General features: G+C 49.1%; 1 protein-coding gene across 1 annotated transcript in view; it reads left to right on the top strand.

The window, feature by feature from the left end:
• LVRN (laeverin) overlaps positions 1-16,776 on the top strand; it is a 73,765-nt gene that overhangs the window by 41,128 nt on the left and 15,861 nt on the right. Inside the window, exons 7-15 of the mRNA XM_062189821.1 lie at positions 4,136-4,279; positions 4,754-4,819; positions 4,910-4,975; positions 5,328-5,500; positions 9,033-9,109; positions 10,085-10,224; positions 12,791-12,846; positions 14,759-14,912; positions 16,590-16,684. Coding sequence (XP_062045805.1) covers positions 4,136-4,279; positions 4,754-4,819; positions 4,910-4,975; positions 5,328-5,500; positions 9,033-9,109; positions 10,085-10,224; positions 12,791-12,846; positions 14,759-14,912; positions 16,590-16,684 — 971 coding nt within the window. The remainder of the gene's footprint in view (positions 1-4,135; positions 4,280-4,753; positions 4,820-4,909; positions 4,976-5,327; positions 5,501-9,032; positions 9,110-10,084; positions 10,225-12,790; positions 12,847-14,758; positions 14,913-16,589; positions 16,685-16,776) is intronic.

The following is a 16,776-nucleotide window of genomic DNA, read 5'->3' as shown; positions in this document are numbered from 1 at the left end:
AGGAAGTGTGGCTTCCCGGTCATCAGAAAGCTGACGGAGGTGGACACAGATTTCTGTGCCCTCTGTTTCTTGGTCTGGTTTCAGCTGGAAGTCCTGAAAGCATGATAGTAATAAATGGGCATGGTCAAGGCTTCAGGGAGTTGAGGACAAAGGGCATCCAGCGCTGCCCTTGCTGCTCACTGGCTCTTGGCTGTCTCTCTCCTCTGCCAGGGCCCTGCCTCCACTCAGGTCTTTTTTTAATTTTTTTTTAAAGATTTTATTTATTTATTTGAGAGGTAGAGTTACAGGCCGTGAAAGAAGAGACAGAGAGAAAGGTCTTCCTTCCATTGGTTCACTCCCCAAATGGCCGCTACGGCCAGAGCTGTGCTGATCCGAAGCCAGGAGCTCCTTCCCAGTCTCTGATGCGGGTGCAGGGGCCCAAGCACTTGGGCCATCTTCTACTGCTTTCCCAGGCCATAGCAGAGAGCTGGACTGGAAGAGGAGCAACCGGGACTAGAACCGGCGTCCATATGGTATGCCGGTGCCGCAGGCGGAGGATTAACCCGCTGCCCCACAGCACCGGCTCCTCCACTCAGGTCTTGCTCTGTCTTCACAGTGCTGTGCAGGGGCAAGCAGCAAAGTCCTCTGAGCTCCAGTTGCTCACGTGGACATGCATCAGACCGCTGAGCGTGTTCCCTGTGCTGCCGGGAAGCTCCTGTCATTACCTAAGCACTCCTGTGTGCTTACGGAGTGTAGTCCACGCTCCTTCCCCAGGCCTCAGAAAGCCCTGAAGAAGTCATAGTGATTGAGGTGACCCAGCAGTGGCTAGCCCTGGTTGAACACAGGTTGTCCAGCAGGCACTGCGCTCAGAGCTTGGTGGAGTTTGGTCCTCGTAGCTATCCAGTGAGGGCGGTGCTGTCCGCCCCATTTCTCGGGGGCACATGAGTTGTGGAGGGAGCCTTGGCCACTGTGATGAGTCACCTGAGACAGAGACAGACAGCAAGGTCTTCCATCCACTGGTCATTCCCCGCATACCCTCAACAGCCACAGCTGAGCCAGGCTGAAGCTGGGAGCTGGGAACTCAGTCCAGGTCTCCCATGCAAACAGCAGGGATCCCAGCACCTGAGCCCTCACCTGCTGCACCCCAGGGTGCACGTTAGCATCAAGCTGGACTGGAGGCAGATAAGCCAGGACTCGTACCAGGCACTGTGCTGCAGGAGGTTGGTGTCCTACACAGTGTCTCGGCTGCTGTGCCAGATGCCTGCCCCCAAACCTGTGCTTTTAGCCGCTGTGGAATTCTACTTAAGTGTGACAGTAAATGCTGGAGTCTTGTAAAGATCAGAATAGATTCTGATAGACACAGGTCTTCTCTGGGAGATCCCACCTTGCAGGGAGAAGCAGCAGTGACTGCACAGTTTGATTTTATCAAATTATTGCATGCGACGGCTGGACAGTTTCTCTCATTTTACTTATTTTTTTTAAAGCTGGATTAAGGCATTTGTCCCAGCAGTTAAGAGGCCCACATCCCACACTGGAGTGCCTGCCTGCCTGGGTTCCATACCCAGCTCTGGCTTCCAGCTTCAGGTCCCTACCAATGTCTATCCCCAGGGGGCAGCACTGATGCCTCAAGTAATTGGGTTCCTGCACTCGGGAGACGGGGATTGAGCCGCAGGCATTCAAGGAGAGAACCAGCAGATAGGAGTGCTCTCTCTCACCCTCTGTCTCTCTGCTTAGTACATACTTTCTTTTTAAGATTTTATTTATTTTGAAAGAGTTACAGAGAGAGAGAAACAGAACTGCTGGTTCACTTCTAGATGGCTGCAACAGGCAGTGCTGGGCCAGGCTGAAGTCAGGAGCTGCTTCTGGGTCTCACATGGGTGGCAGGGGCCCAAACACTTGGGCCATCTTCTGTTGCTTCTCCCGGGCCATTATCTGGGAGCTGCATTGGAAGTAGGGTGGGACACGAACTGGTGCCCATATGGGATGCTGGGACACAAGCAGCGGCTTATCCACCACACCACAACACTGACCCTCATTTTTTTTTAAGCTGACATCACTTTTTGCATGTTGTCTCCTCTGGCAGGATTAAAACAGACATTGCTTTGTGGGGGACTCAGTGGAGCTGAAGGGTGTTGAGAAAGAGGCATTTGCCTCATTTATCACAGCTGCCGCGTGTGGTTAAGGTGATGCCAGGACTGGGGGAGCCTTACGCCAAGCACGCAGAGACGTGACAGACGATCGGTTCTGAGCAGGGAGACTTCCACAAGTAGGGAGAGAGCTTTTCATACGAAGTGTTTGTTGAAACGTCCTAATGGCAGAAAGTCAGAGCAGCTTAAACGTCTCACTAATAATAGAGCAGTGACCCTCGACAAGAGGAGTGTGGACAGCTGCGTCGTGGTTTTTAGTGTTCTGCTTTTGCGAAGGTAGACCTGAAATACCTTGACAGGAAGAAATCAGTGACTGGAGCTCCTGTGACAGTCACCACTATTTTGATCTCATTTGCAGTGCAGCAGCCCTTACAGGCATAGGTAAGATGGGGTAGCATTACTGTTTAAAAAAGATTTATTTATTTATTTTGCAAAAGTTACAGAGAGAGATCGATGTTCCACCCTCTCTTTCACTCCCCAGATGGCCACAACGTCCGGGGCTGGGCCAGACCTAAGCCAGGAGCTCCTCTGGGTTTCCCATGTGGGTGCAGGGGCCCAAGCTTTCGTCTTCCACTGCTTTTCCCGGGCCGTTAGCAGGGAGCTGGGTTGGAAGTGGAGCAGCCCAGACATGAACCAGTGTCCATATGGGGTCCTGGCACTGCAGACTGCAGCGTGTAGCTCCACACCCCAAAACAGCACAGTATCCAAGTGCTCTAATAAACAAGCAGGACAAAAAATATTTACGACTACGCGACTAAAAAAGATGGGAGGGAAGTGTGCTCACACTGGGACTGATGTTGCTGACACTGCGATGTGAGCGGCTGGGGGTTTGCAAAGTTTTCTCTGTGGTGTGGATGTGACACATGGGTCAATGGTGAGCCCCTCTCAAGATTCCTGAGTGTGAAACTACTACAGCCAGTGCCTGTGCGTGGCGGCCCACCCACGTGGGTGCCCCCTCTGGCCTTGCCATGCTGCCAGTTGATATGAGCAGCGTCACTATTGGGTAGCTTATTAGAAAGGCTCCAACCCAAACCAACTGAATTAGAACATGGTTTTGACAGACTCTCCAAACAGATGCAGAGGACGGTCCCTAGGGACCTGAGGCTCCGTGCGGGCCACCAGGACCCCGCCTGCACAGCTTGTCCACTGTGATGTGCTCTGGTCTGGCTGGTCCAGCCCCTCTGTGGCTCTAAATAGCCTTTCCTTCTAGCTTTCCTTCAGGCAGAGGGAGCCCCGGGCCGTGTCTGAGAGCTCTCCTCACTGGGAGAGTCCTGTGGTCCTCAGTGTCATGTGATGAATCCCCTCTTCGTGATGCATGGGCCATCGACGCCAGCATCCAGTCTTTCGACTCCCTCCCAGTTGCCACTGATGTCTGTGACCTGGTGGATCTGCAAATCAGGCATGCTTTTGGTTTGTAGTGTCCACGTGAGAGAGATTTGTCAATGTTAAGGCATCACTGATAACACTGCAAATAAAATTGTAGGTGTTGAAAACTGCCTAGAGATGCTCTTCCCTGAGGCCCTTTCAGGGGCCGGGAAGTTTTTAGGGGAAATGCAGGTTCGAGCCCCGGCTGCTCTACTTCTGGTCCAGCTCCCTGCTAATGTGACTGGGAAAGCTGTAGAAGATGGCTCAAGTCCTTGGGCACCTGCACCCACGTGGGAGACCCAGATGAGGCTCCTGGCTCCTGGCTTTGGGCTGGCTGGAAGCTGAGGAGTGAAGCAGCACATGGAAGATCTCTCTCTCTCTCTCTTATCCCCCTCCTCACCCCCCCCCCTCCTCTCTGTAGCTCTGCCTTTCAAATAAGTAAACAAATCTTTTTTAAAAAATACAAAACGGGTAAGAGAATTGTCCTACGGATGTGTTGTTTGAGGAATCCTGACTTACTGGGCCTGTTGCGATTTCCAAAGATGCTTCTCAGTTGTTCTCTTTTGCTACTTCAGCACCAAGTTTGGAAACTTTTAGGACCACTGACTGTTGTTTCTGTGCCACCTCAATGTTCTCCTTTACAGAATGAGATCTTTTTATCCGATGTTCTGCATGTTATCCTTGGACAAGATCACACCTTGGTGTCCAGAGCTGTGTCCACAAGGGTGGGAAATTTCACAGACACAAAAGAAATCAATGAGCTCTTCGACCTGTTTACATACTACAAGGTACAGGCGGTCATGTAGTTCCCTCTTCTCTCCTTCCCTGCAGAAATCACACAGAGTAGACTCTGAGGGTCATGATTGTCATTCAGCTTAAAACTTGATGCAAAAAACTGCAAGTTTATTCAGTGGACAGATTTAGGAAAATATGGTCACATCAGTTCTCACTTGGCAGATAGCAATCAAGCCCATGTTACCACCAATCATTATAAATAGGCTTGAATAATCAAACTTTGCTGCTGAGTGGAAATTTGTTCTTGCCATGTAAATGTCTCAGTTAAGTAGGATTGTGTACCCCAAGCCTTACTGTGAGGGACATTTGGTCTTTGATCTTTTCGTTAGTGGGGTCTGTTTTCTTAGAATATTTCTGGGGTAATTCAAGCACTCAGAGGCAGTGCAGAATGTTGCCTGTGCCGGCGGAATGTGTCTGCCTGTGGACAGGGAGCTGCCTTCAGATAACGCCAGGCCCTTCTGTCCTAGGGAGCCTCTCTGGCCCGGATGCTCTACAGCTTCCTGAATGACCGTGTCTTTATCAGCGCCCTCAAGGTGAGTTTGCAGAGTGGTTTGTCAGTGTGACAGTAACTGTGCTGCTCTGACATCTTTCTCCTGTTAACCTTACCTCTCCTGCCTTTGTAGTCCTATCTGGAGGCATTTTCTTACTCCAACGCTGACCAAGATGATTTGTGGAGGCATTTTCAAATGGTAATTGTCCTGCTTTCTGTCCCTAGGCTGGGGGTGGCGCTCAGCAGGCCATGGGTGAGTGGCTGTTTCCTGGGATGCCCCTGCCTTGTTTGTGACACCCCCTTCCTTTAGTTGTCACTGTTTTCCCAGGGCGCAGAACAGCCCCTGCACACAGTGGATCTGTAGACATGTGTTCAGGGAAGGAAGGGATGAGCTAAGGAGCCGTGTGTGTACAGAGAGAGAGTTCAGAACGTGGTCCAGAGTGTCGCCCGCTGGGGAGCGCTAGGCAGGAGAGGACCGGAACAGCAGCTTAGCTCCCAGTGGGAGGCTGCTGCTCACCCCATCTGCTGCTGTGATGGTTTGTAAACTACAGGCTGTGGATGCCCAGCGTGCAGTCGTCCTGCCGGCAACAGTGAAGAGCATAATGGACAGCTGGACCCACCACAGTGGTTTTCCAGTCGTCACTTTAAATGTGTCCTCTGGAGTCTTGCGGCAGGAACCGTTTTACCTGGGAAAGGTCCACAATCAGACTCTTCTCGGCCCCAGGTAGGTGGCTCTGCCCCGTGCCTGGTGCTGCTTCCTGGGGCTGGGCTCGGAGGGAGGCAGGTGAGGAGCTGGACCCTTGGTGAGCATACCCCTTCTGCACAGGGACCCCCCCCCAGGACTGTCCCTGCAGGCCAGGCAGAGATGGAGCCCCTGAGTCCCACGCTGGCTCCGAGGCCTTCATTAGGGGTCAAGGCAGTGCCACTGCTGCTGCCCTGGATTTAGGGCTCAGCAGCAGGCAGAGGCTCTCTCTGGCCTCCACACAGGGGTGGACCAGGAGACAGACAGTAGCTAGAGCTCCGTGTTCACCAGGAGAACAAGTCCTGTGCATAGTGCTCTGTCCCCTGGTGGCAGAGCTGAGTGCCGACTGTGTCTTTGAGGACTGTGTGTGTGTGTGTGTGAGAACATGCCATGTGGACACGTCTGTGTGTGCATGTGTATATACATGTATGTACAAGTGTGTGTGTGAGAACAGGCCATGTGGACACGTCTGTGTGTGCATGTGTATATACGTGTATGTACAAGTGTGTGTGTGAGAACATGCCATGTGGACACGTCTGTGTGTGCATGTGTATATGCATGTATATACAAGTGTGTGTGTGTGAGAACATGCCATGTGGACACGACTGTGTGTGCACGTGTATATACATGTATGTATGTGTGTGTGAGAACATGTCATGTGGACACGTCTGTGTGTGCACGTGTATATACGTGTATGTACGTGTGTGTGTGAGAACATGCCATGTGGACACGTCTGTGTGTGCACGTGTATATACGTGTATGTACAAGTGTGTGTGTGAGAACATGCCATGTGGACACGTCTGTGTGTGCATGTGTATATATGTGTATGTACAAGTGTGTGTGTGAGAACATGCCATGTGGACACGTCTGTGTGTGCATGTGTATATGCATGTATATACAAGTGTGTGTGTGTGAGAACATGCCATGTGGACACGACTGTGTGTGCGTGTGTATATACATGTATGTACGTGTGTGTGAGAGAACATGCCATGTGGACACGTCTGTGTGTGCACGTGTATATACATGTATGTACAAGTGTGTGTGTGAGAACATGCCATGTGGACACGTCTTTGTGCACGTGTATATACATGTATGTACAAGTGTGTGTGTGAGAACATGCCATGTGGACACGTCTTTGTGCACGTGTATATACGTGTATGTACAAGTGTGTGTGTGAGAACATGTCATGTGGACACGTCTGTGTGTGCACGTGTATATACATGTATGTACAAGTGTGTGTGTGAGAACATGCCATGTGGACACGTCTGTGTGTGCACGTGTATATACGTGTATGTACAAGTGTGTGTGTGTGAGAACATGCCATGTGGACACGTCTGTGTGTGCACGCGTATATACGTGTATGTACAAGTGTGTGTGTGAGAACATGCCATGTGGACACGTCTGTGTGTGCATGTGTATATGCATGTATGTACAAGTGTGTGTGTGTGAGAACATGCCATGTGGACACGTCTGTGTGTGCACGTGTATATACATGTATGTACAAGTGTGTGTGTGAGAACATGCCATGTGGACACGACTGTGTGTGCGTGTGTATATACATGTATGTACAAGTGTGTGTGAGAGAACATGCCATGTGGACACGACTGTGTGTGCACGTGTATATACATGTATGTACGTGTGTGTGTGTGAGAACATGCCATGTGGACACGTCTGTGTGTGCATGTGTATATGCATGTATATACAAGTGTGTGTGTGTGAGAACAGGCCATGTGGACACGTCTTTGTGCACGTGTATATACATGTATGTACAAGTGTGTGTGTGTGTCTGAGTGTGTGTGTTCCTGCGTGTGAGCATTTGCATATGTGTATGAGCTTGTGGGCATGTGTGTGATTGAGTATGTGCATGTATGTGTGGGTGTGAGTGTAAGAAATGTATTTAAAGCCATGCCTACAGCACTAGGACAGTGGCCTTCAGACTGAGTGAGACCTAGGTTCACATACTGACTTCACCATAATTCAAATCGTAGGTAGGTCTTATTTAAATTTGCTGAGTTTTATTTGTCTTTTTTTAAAAAAAGAATTTTATTTGTTTATTTGAGAGGTAGAGTTACGGACAGAGAGGTAGAGACAGGTCTTTCATCTGCTGGTTCACTCCCCAAATGGCTGCAATGGCTGGAGCTGGGCCACTCAAGCCAAGAGTGAGGAGCTTGTTCTGGGTCTCTCCCACGGGGACCAAGCACTTGGGCCGTCTTCTACTGCTTTCCCAAGATACAGCAGAGAGCTGGATGGAAGAGGGTCAGCTAGGACACGAACCAGCACCCACATGGGAGGCTGGTGCCGCAGGCAGAGACTTAGCCTACTGTTCCATAGCGCCAGCCCCTTTAGTTGTCTTTTTAAAAAATAAATGTATTGGCCGGTGCCGTGGCTCACTAGGCTAATCCTCCGCCTTGCGGCGCCGGCACACCAGGTTCTAGTCCCGGTCGGGGCACCGGATTCTGTCCCGGTTGCCCCTCTTCCAGGCCAGCTCTCTGCTGTGGCCAGGGAGTGCAGTGGAGGACGGCCCAAGTACTTGGGCCCTGCACCCCATGGGAGACCAGGAGAAGCACCTGGCTCCTGCCATCGGATCAGCGCGGTGCGCCGGCCGCAGCGCGCCAACCGCGGCGGCCATTGGAGGGTGAACCAATGGCAAAAGGAAGACCTTTCTGTCTCTCTCACTGTCCACTCTGCCTGTCAAAAAAAAAAAAATGTATTAGCAGGCATCCCAGGAGATAGCTATAAAAGTGAAATGATGTGTTCTTGCCTCACTTTCTCCGTCTCTTTCTTGGTCTGTTAGATAATTTCCTACTGTTTTTCATAGTTTTGACCTTCATATCCCATTGTAGTAAATAAAAGAGCCCAGATGAGTCCTTAATTTTGAAATACCATTGTCACAATCTGTGGAAAGTCCTGCTCCTCATTTAAAACCTCAGGGGAGAGAGAGGAGACTGGGAGTTTCCCTGGCACTGTAGTGTCCTGTGATGTTGAGACGAGGCTGTGTCTGAGCTGTACAATGAACACGGACACACAATTCACAGTCCCTCAGAAACCGGGCTTGCAAGAATCTGTGGGCAGCTGGAGACGCTGTCCAGCCTGTGAGCAGCCTCCTCGTGTGACAAATGTGCCCTGTGGTCAGCCGCTTGGTCCGGGTCTCGTCCACCATTCAGTGAATCTCAGCGTGCTGGCCGATTGCTGCTGGGCGGGTTTCTCCTGAAGTCACTGCTCCTCTCTGGGCAGCAATGGGTTCAGGGCCGTCTGCAGCCTTTGGGTGACCCTGGGGTGATGATAATTGACACCTCAGGCCTGGAAGGTTTCAGATACAAGGCAGTCATAGCAGCCACAAGATGAAGATGATCCTACAGGCACAGTAAGAGAGGCCTGAGCAAATGCCCCAGGAACCCTGGGACCCCAGCTGCAGGTGACCCCGGGAGCAGGGTGGCGGCCATGGGCCCCGAGTGCTGTCTCAGAGTATATTATGTGTGGAAATTAACTACATTTTTTATTTTCTCCCAATAAGTGACACATGGATTATTCCTATTCTTTGGATAAAAAATGGAACTACACAATCTTTAGTCTGGCTAGATAAAAGCAGTGGTAAGTAACAAATTTTAAAAATATTTTCATATATATATATATGTATATATATATATATATATATATATATATACACCGATATAAAGACAGAATAAAATTCTGAAATGTCTAGCTTTTGAAAAGTTACCTCAGTTAACACTAAAATGTATCATTCTTGTGGAACATGGAGCTTTAAAGGGAAGTTTTAAAGCAAAAAGACATATACATGAAAAATATGATTCTGTGGTAAGAGCGATATATTTTAGAATTCTTTGTAAATGTTAGACTTTATATGTTTCAATTTTGTGTTTAAGGCCGGCGCCACGGCTCTCTAGGCTAATCCTCTGCCTGCATCGCCAGTACCCTGGGTTCTAGTCCTGGTTGGGGCGCTGGTTCTGTCCCAGTTGCCCCTCTTCCAGTCCAGCTCTCTGTTGTGGCCCGGGAAGGCAGTGGAGGATGGCCCAGGTCCTTGGGCCCTGCACCCTCATGGGAGACCAGGAGGAAGCACCTGGCTCTTGGCTTCTGATCAGCGCAGTGTGCTGGTTGTAGCGGCCATTAGGGGGGTGAACCAATGGAAAAAGGAAGACCTTTCTCTCTGTCTCTCTCACTGTCCACTCTGCCTGTCCAAAAAAAAAAAAAAAATGTGTTTTTTTATTTGATAGAGACAGGGAGACGGGGCCTGGCTGTTGCTGGTTCACACTCCCCAAATGCCTGCAGTGGCTCAGGCTGGGCTGGCAGTCAGGAACCAGGAATGCAAGGCCAGTCTTTCGTGTAGGTGGCAGGGGTCCAACCCTCTCAGGGTCTGCGCTGGGCAGGAGGCTGGAGTCAGGAGTCAAAGCCAGGTACCGAATCCATGAGCTCTCCACTGCAGGACTAAATGCCTGCTTTAGAATTCTTGTAAATCTTGTTTCCTTTGGTTAATTGTTTAGCATTAACAGTGTATAGTATAAATAAACATTGGCTGTTTTTTCAAATTATTTCTACATTTTTTTGTAGAAACATTCCCTGAAATGCGAGTTTCAGATTCTGACCACGACTGGGTGATTTTAAATTTGAATATGACTGGCTATTATAGAGTTAATTACGATCAATTAGGTTGGAAGAAATTAAAACAGCAGCTTGAAAAGGATCCTAAGGTAAGGTTGCTTTTGATCCTTGTCAGTAGATCCTTGTCAGTTTGTCCTAGCATGCTCTACTCTCGGGCTGCCGGGTGCTCCACTCCCTCCCAGTCTCTCGGGATGCCAGAGAGGTTCTTAGGAAGGGCAGATTCTGGCTGAGTGTGTGGCGCTTCTGAACACTGGTCCTGCCTTCCCAAAACGGTTTTGCCCTCCCAGGTGAGAATCAGAATATATTTTCCCATTAATCCTTAGTTTTGTGATCCGTGGCAAGTTACCTAAATAGTCTGGTTCCATTTATCCACTTTAAATGGGAATATTATCATATCTTATTTTTCATGAGGATTCGAGATGATGTAGGTAAAAATACACGCCATGTCTAAGCCCACAGCAGGTACACAGTGTATACTCTAAAGTGTTCATTTTTGCTTCTTTTTTTGACAGGCAGAATTAGACAGAGAGAGACAGAGAGAATGGTCTTCCTTTCGTTGGTTCACCCCCCAAATGGCTGCTATGGCTGGTGTGCTGCGCCAATCCGAAGGCAGGAGCCAGGTGCTTCTCCTGGTCTCCCATGCGGGTGCAGGGCCCAAACACTTGGGCCATCCTCCACTGCCTTACTGGGCCACAGCAGAGAGCTGGACTGGAAGAGGAGCAACCAGGACAGAATCCGGCACCCCAACCGGGACTAGAACCTGGGGTGCTGGTGCCACAGGTGGAGGATTAGCCTAGTAAGCCGTGGCACCGGCCCATTTTTGTTTCTAATATTATGATTCCCACTCTTGCTCAGAGGAGAGAATTCAGTTTAAAAATATTTGATTAGTAATAGTCCAGCATCACTTTAAATTGCAGAGCACCCGTAAACCATTGTGCTAAAAGGCTACCAGCTCTGCCCAGCTGGACTCTGGTGGGCTGGGTTCATGAGTCTCCGTTGATGGAGACGGGCACTGGCGTGGGCTCTGCTGTGGCTTTGGCTCCACTCAGAAAACCAGAGTGGCCGACCAGCAGATCCCCAAGTGCCACTGTGTTGGAAAGTTCTGGAAGAAATGCACAGCCTGGCTGCAGAGGAGGTGGAGCAGCACCCTGGGCCGGAGCTCAGATTTCTGGTCATCCCTGGCCAGAAGTGTGGTTTCCACCTCAGGGACCAGGTGAGGCTCCGTCGTTTAACGGGAGCAGGTGTGAGTAGACCAGTCTTACTGGGTCGTCCTGAAGTCTGAGTTAGAGGACACAGGCGTTCACAGGTATTTCACGGAGGAATTAAAAGCTGAGTGTATCTTGGCACAAAACATCTCTGAACTCCGCGCAGAGTTTTTTCATAATGTGGGATTTCCATGAAATCTTGGAGGCCCCTTTGTGTCCGTTGAAGGCTTCCTTAAGCCTCGCACTCCTCTGGAGGTCGCTGGGATGTCGTGATAACGTGCCATGTGCACTCTGTGTTAGGGAGCCTTCTAAATCAGGCCGCCAGCTTTCATGCACTCGGCGTGTGGCTAGCAATTAAAACAAAACAAAAACCTCCTTGCTGGGGCTTTGAGGAAAGCTTCAAGAAGGACTTGCACTGATGCCTTCGCCCCAGTCCCTTGCAGAGTGGCCAGCACACTCAGCCGTGCAGGCGCCAGGCCATGCCGTCAGCGGTGCTTTCCTGAGACCACTGTAGACTTCCTTTGTGAAAAGCTCATGTAAATTATTTCTGTAGCACAACAGGTGAGCAGATGGAACACTGTTCTTAATAGTATTTGTGTAGGAAATGTAGGCATTACACAAGGCGAGAGAGGCCTACTGGGGACGGTTAGGGCTGGCTTGCTTGATACTGGAAGGGGCCGTGGACACAGGTTCCCTCGAGGTAGCTCATGCGCGGTGCTGGAAGCAGCCAAGGGCTGACGTCGGCTGCTTTGGGCCCGCCGGTGCCAGGGGGTTGAACAGATGCCCCAGAGTTAGGCAGGCGCTCGTCTCCCAAGCCTTTCCGTGGCTCCTGAAGGCTCTGTCGGTGGCGTGGTAGTGAAGTCTCAGCTGTCAGATACTACCTAAAAGCGTCCTTCAGTGTCACCAAAACAGTGCTAAATAATACAAGCATATTTCAAAAAAATCATGAAAAAATGGAATTTAAAACACAAGTTTCTTTTGGTGAAAGGCATTTTTGAAATCATGCAGGTTTTTTTTTTTTGTAATAAACATCTTTTGTGAACTTTCTGAAGCCCCCCACGCTCGTGTAAGGCCTCCTGCACCAAATGTGCTGAGACTCCCTTGGCTGCTCTCATGTGCTGGACTGTGTGCTGTGTGTCCTGGGGAGGCCCTGGGAGTCTGGGTCCTGTTGTGTTTGCAGCATGGCGTGTTCCGGGAGTGCGCTGGCGAGCCTCCTGCCATGTGTAAGCCCCATGATTGATGTCCAGGGGGAGCGGGTATCAAAACCAGATGTGCGATGAATAAATCACGGGCCCATTCCTAGCAGTGTAGCATTTCTCTGCGGATGAGCTAGTCCACGTGCAAGCGCTTTGTAGGCAGCACTGGTTTGAATTGTTACTGTTATTTGGAGCATTTTAAACCAGAAAGTTTTCTCATCTTTTCCTGCACATACTTGGCTCACGTCCCCCAGGCAATCCCTGTTGTGCACCGGCTGCAGCTGATTGACGACGCCTTTGCCTTGTCCAAGTGAGTACACTTTTCTCTCTCACGATTCTAGTGAATACCTTCATTACTGGATAAAAGCAGTGGCCTCGTCACTATGAATTTGATCCTTAAGTATGTGCAGGCGCTGACCGCTGAAGATGAGGACCCAGCTCTGGTCCCAGAGGGGTCGGGCAGAGAGAGTTGCAGGAGACACACAGGCTGTAGGGGCAGTGTGACCCGGGGGTGAAGCTGGTGCGGCGTTCTTATCACGTCTGGCCTGTATTGGAGTGCATCGCACAGTTATTGGTTTTATGTAGATTAGATTTACTCGGAGTAAGCTATCCAATTAAATTGTCACTATGAGTTGTCTTTAAAAAGTTCATGGAAATGTGCATTATGAAAAAGCTGTATGGATTTCAAAACTTCTAACAGTGAGATAAGCATCTTCTCATTCCGCTTTCCACACAATTTTTGAGCGAACTTCATATAATTAATTATGCGCTTTCTTCTTCTCTTTGGTCTGTCCTGTTTCTGCAGTAGAGAGCTACTTCCTTGGCCCTTTTTTCTTTACTACTTTTTCCTCGGTGACCTGCACCTCGTTTTCTTGCTCAGTGCTTGCTGGAGCTCCTGTCTCAAGTCCTGGCGCCCTTGCACGGTCAGCCGCCCTGTCCTGGAAACTGGCTTCCTGAGCCCCTGGTGGGCAAAGCTCGTTGTGCTCCTGTCTCTGACTTCTCTCCCTCCTGCTGGGAGCATCCTTGGGATCAGTCATGGATGTGCCTTTTCCGTCTGTCTTTCCTTTGGGGAGCCCGTTCATTCTTATTTTGTCTCTGTGCAATGCCCAGGAGAGGGAAAGTTACTTGGAAAGTGTTTCTGTTTCTGAATTGCTCTGTGTCAGCTTCTCCTTTTGTGTTAGAGTCAACACTAACTTCCTATCACCCGAACTTGAACCCTCAGCGATAACCTTGACTCCTTCCCTTGCCCAGCCGGTCTCCAGGCCTTGGCTATTCGTTCTTGCGCCTCTCTGGGTTTCTGCCCTGCATGGTGCCTGCACTCCTTCCACACTAAGCCAGGCGCTCGTTGTCCTTTGTCTGCCCGTTGCATTCACCTCCAGCTTTTGACCTTCCCAGTCCCACTCCCTCTTCATAAGCGCTGCTGCAGCACAGTCTTACGCTTCAGTTTCATGACGTTACCCCAGTTGCTGAAAACCCAAAGGACCTTCCCACCAAATCTGGACTCTTGACCCTGACCTTGAAGGACACCTGCAGCTTTGAGCTCCCTTGCTGTTAGCTTCTGTCTGTCCCTGTGCACAAAAGAAATCCCCTCTTCTGCTGGCTTGGTCTGCGCATCACACCGATTTCCTCTCCGTCTTTATCCTTTCTCTCGCCCCATTTCAGTCCCTCCTGGCCCGCATTGCTCTTTACAAGTGCCTCCTCCTCCAGGACGCCTCCCCTGATGTCTCCATCTTTGCCCTGCCTTCCCCTCAGTTTTCCATGTGCATGTTTTCCTACTGCTGCTGTATTATATTCACTGCCTTTTCCTGAGACCGTCCAGTCACAGGTTCTTGGACATAAGTTGTAATTCCAGGCAAGCACAGTGTCATGGCTGCTAATGTGTGTGCCCGCCAGGAGCTGGCAGAGGGTGACTCAGTCTGTCTTAAGTAGAGAGTATGCTCTCATGGGAATGCATACCAAATACACGGATGCTTGCTTGTCCAATCATCGATCCAGCAGTTGACCTGGATTTTTCTGTAGCTAGGTGTGTGGGCCTTTGAATGTACCCAGCTGAAGTGAAGTGTCTGCCAGCATTGCTTGGGATCCCCCTTACTCGTTCAAGGGGACCTTTGCCTTCCAGCCTCTTGAGTTATTCGCATAACTTACTGAAGTCACATATAGAAAGTGTGCAAGTCATTTAGCAAGTGAAGGTTTTTGAGTGTGTGCTTTTTAAAACCAAACAGAAACAATTATATTGACATTGAAACGGCACTTGATTTAACCAAGTACCTTGCTGAAGAAGATGAAATCGTAGTGTGGCGTGCAGTCTTGGTAAACTTGATAACCAGCGATCTTGTTTCTGATGCGAGCAACTATGATATGTACCCATTCTTAAAGGTAACTCCATGCTTTGTTACGTAGTTTTCCAATAAATCTCCTCTTCCTCTTTTCCTATTCTAGCCAGCATCTGTGATAGGTCTCCCCAAAGTAACATTCTGTTAGCTCCATATGTGTAGTGAGTAGCGCTGCTGATTGTTTTTAGAGGAAAATACTATGGTCATAGACCTGGACTGGGAGACAAGTGTGAGGGAAATTTGGAAGGGGATTTCATTCCTGGTGATGTGAGGTGTGTCCCAGAAACCAAAGTGGATATCAATGGAATCTTTTTTTAGAAAAAGATTTATTTATTTGTGTCAGGGTCACAGAATAAGAAAACAGCACACGGACAGAACATCTTCAATCCGCTAGTTAATTCTTCAGGTGGCTGCAACGGCTTGGGCTGGACTAGGTCGGAGCCAGGAGCCAGGAGCTTCTGCCAGGTCTCCCACATGAGTGGCAGAGGCCCATGAACTTGAGCCATCCTCTGCTGCTTTCCCAGGTGCATTAGCAGGGAGCTGGATCAGAAGTGGAGCAGCTGGACACGAACCAGTGCCCATATGGGAAGCCTGTGTTGCAGGCGGCGACTTTACCAGCTGCGCCACAACACTGGCCCATAATATTTTTTCTTACAGAAAAGGATACCAGCAACTATTCCTTTAAGAAATTGTCAGGCAAATAGGATGACTTTAAGCAGCTTTATCTGTGTAAATGCCCTGCTTTGATCTACCCAGCATTTAAAAGCAGAGGAGTAAGTTACAGAAAGTGTTCAAGTTTGGAGCTGCTTTGATGTTAGGTGAAAGGGGACATTAGCTTTAATCAAGGAAGACGTGACATGCCATCATAAATGAAATAACTGCACAGGGTGAGGGCTGTGCTCTGAGATCCTGCAGAGTAATCATAGGAAGGAAGGTGCAGGATAAAACCACGATGCTGGGAAGGGGCCACGGCTGAGCCAGGCCTGGTGGTGCCGAGAGCAGGGAGCTCCTGGGTCATTCTGAGCATGAGGCTGCAGTACCTCGGGCCCAGTCTCCCTGCTTCCCGTGTCCAGCGTACAAATGGGAGTCTGGCTGCATGGGGGTGCTGGTCTCCAGGCGGCCCTTAGTGTGAGCTGGGTTGGCTCACAGACAACATCTAATGGCTCATTTTGTATGGAGAATAAAAGCTATTTGATTTTTAGAGAATTTCAGCGAGTAGAATCTAGAGCTCTGTTGGTCAAGGTCTAGCCTCTGGAACCACGCGGTCACCAGCTGGGAGTGGTGGGAGGGGCTTTGTTTCAGACTCAGAGCTTCCGCTCGTCCCGGCGCAGGTCAGTTGTGCCTGTGTTTTGATAGCTTATACAGTGCAGGAGTTTTAAAGTAGGCAGGCTAATTGTTTTATATGTTACATTTTTTTATTTTACAGAATACTGGAAATGTTTGGTGTGGTATTTCATGCATTGTATAATTTAATCTTGATATTCACATTGCTATTATTATAAACAACATTTTACATAGGTGGTAACTGAACCTTGAGAGGTTAAAATATAAACCAATTATGCATTTAAATTAGACATTTACTAATACAACCCTAACAAAAATAATCCCTGAAGAACTATTTGTCACTCTTCTATTAACATCTTTTCAAATAAATACAAATACAGTGAATATTCAGTGTTGAGAGTTAGAACTGACTGTGTATTTTTGTTGTTGTTTATAGAAGTATCTATTAAAGAGACTTAAGTCAATATGGAATACTTATTCAACTATAATCCGTGAAAATGTGGCAGTACTACAAGATGACTATTTGGCTCTGTAAGTATTTTTAAGCAGTGATAATTGAATACAATGATTCTTACTAGTAGATGGGCTTTTGGAGTCATAAAATAAAGTCTTAGCACCTGCTG

This window comes from Lepus europaeus, chromosome 4 (assembly GCF_033115175.1).
Source record: "Lepus europaeus isolate LE1 chromosome 4, mLepTim1.pri, whole genome shotgun sequence".
Lineage (NCBI taxonomy): Eukaryota > Metazoa > Chordata > Mammalia > Lagomorpha > Leporidae > Lepus > Lepus europaeus.
This window is presented reverse-complemented; position numbering and strand designations above follow the sequence as displayed.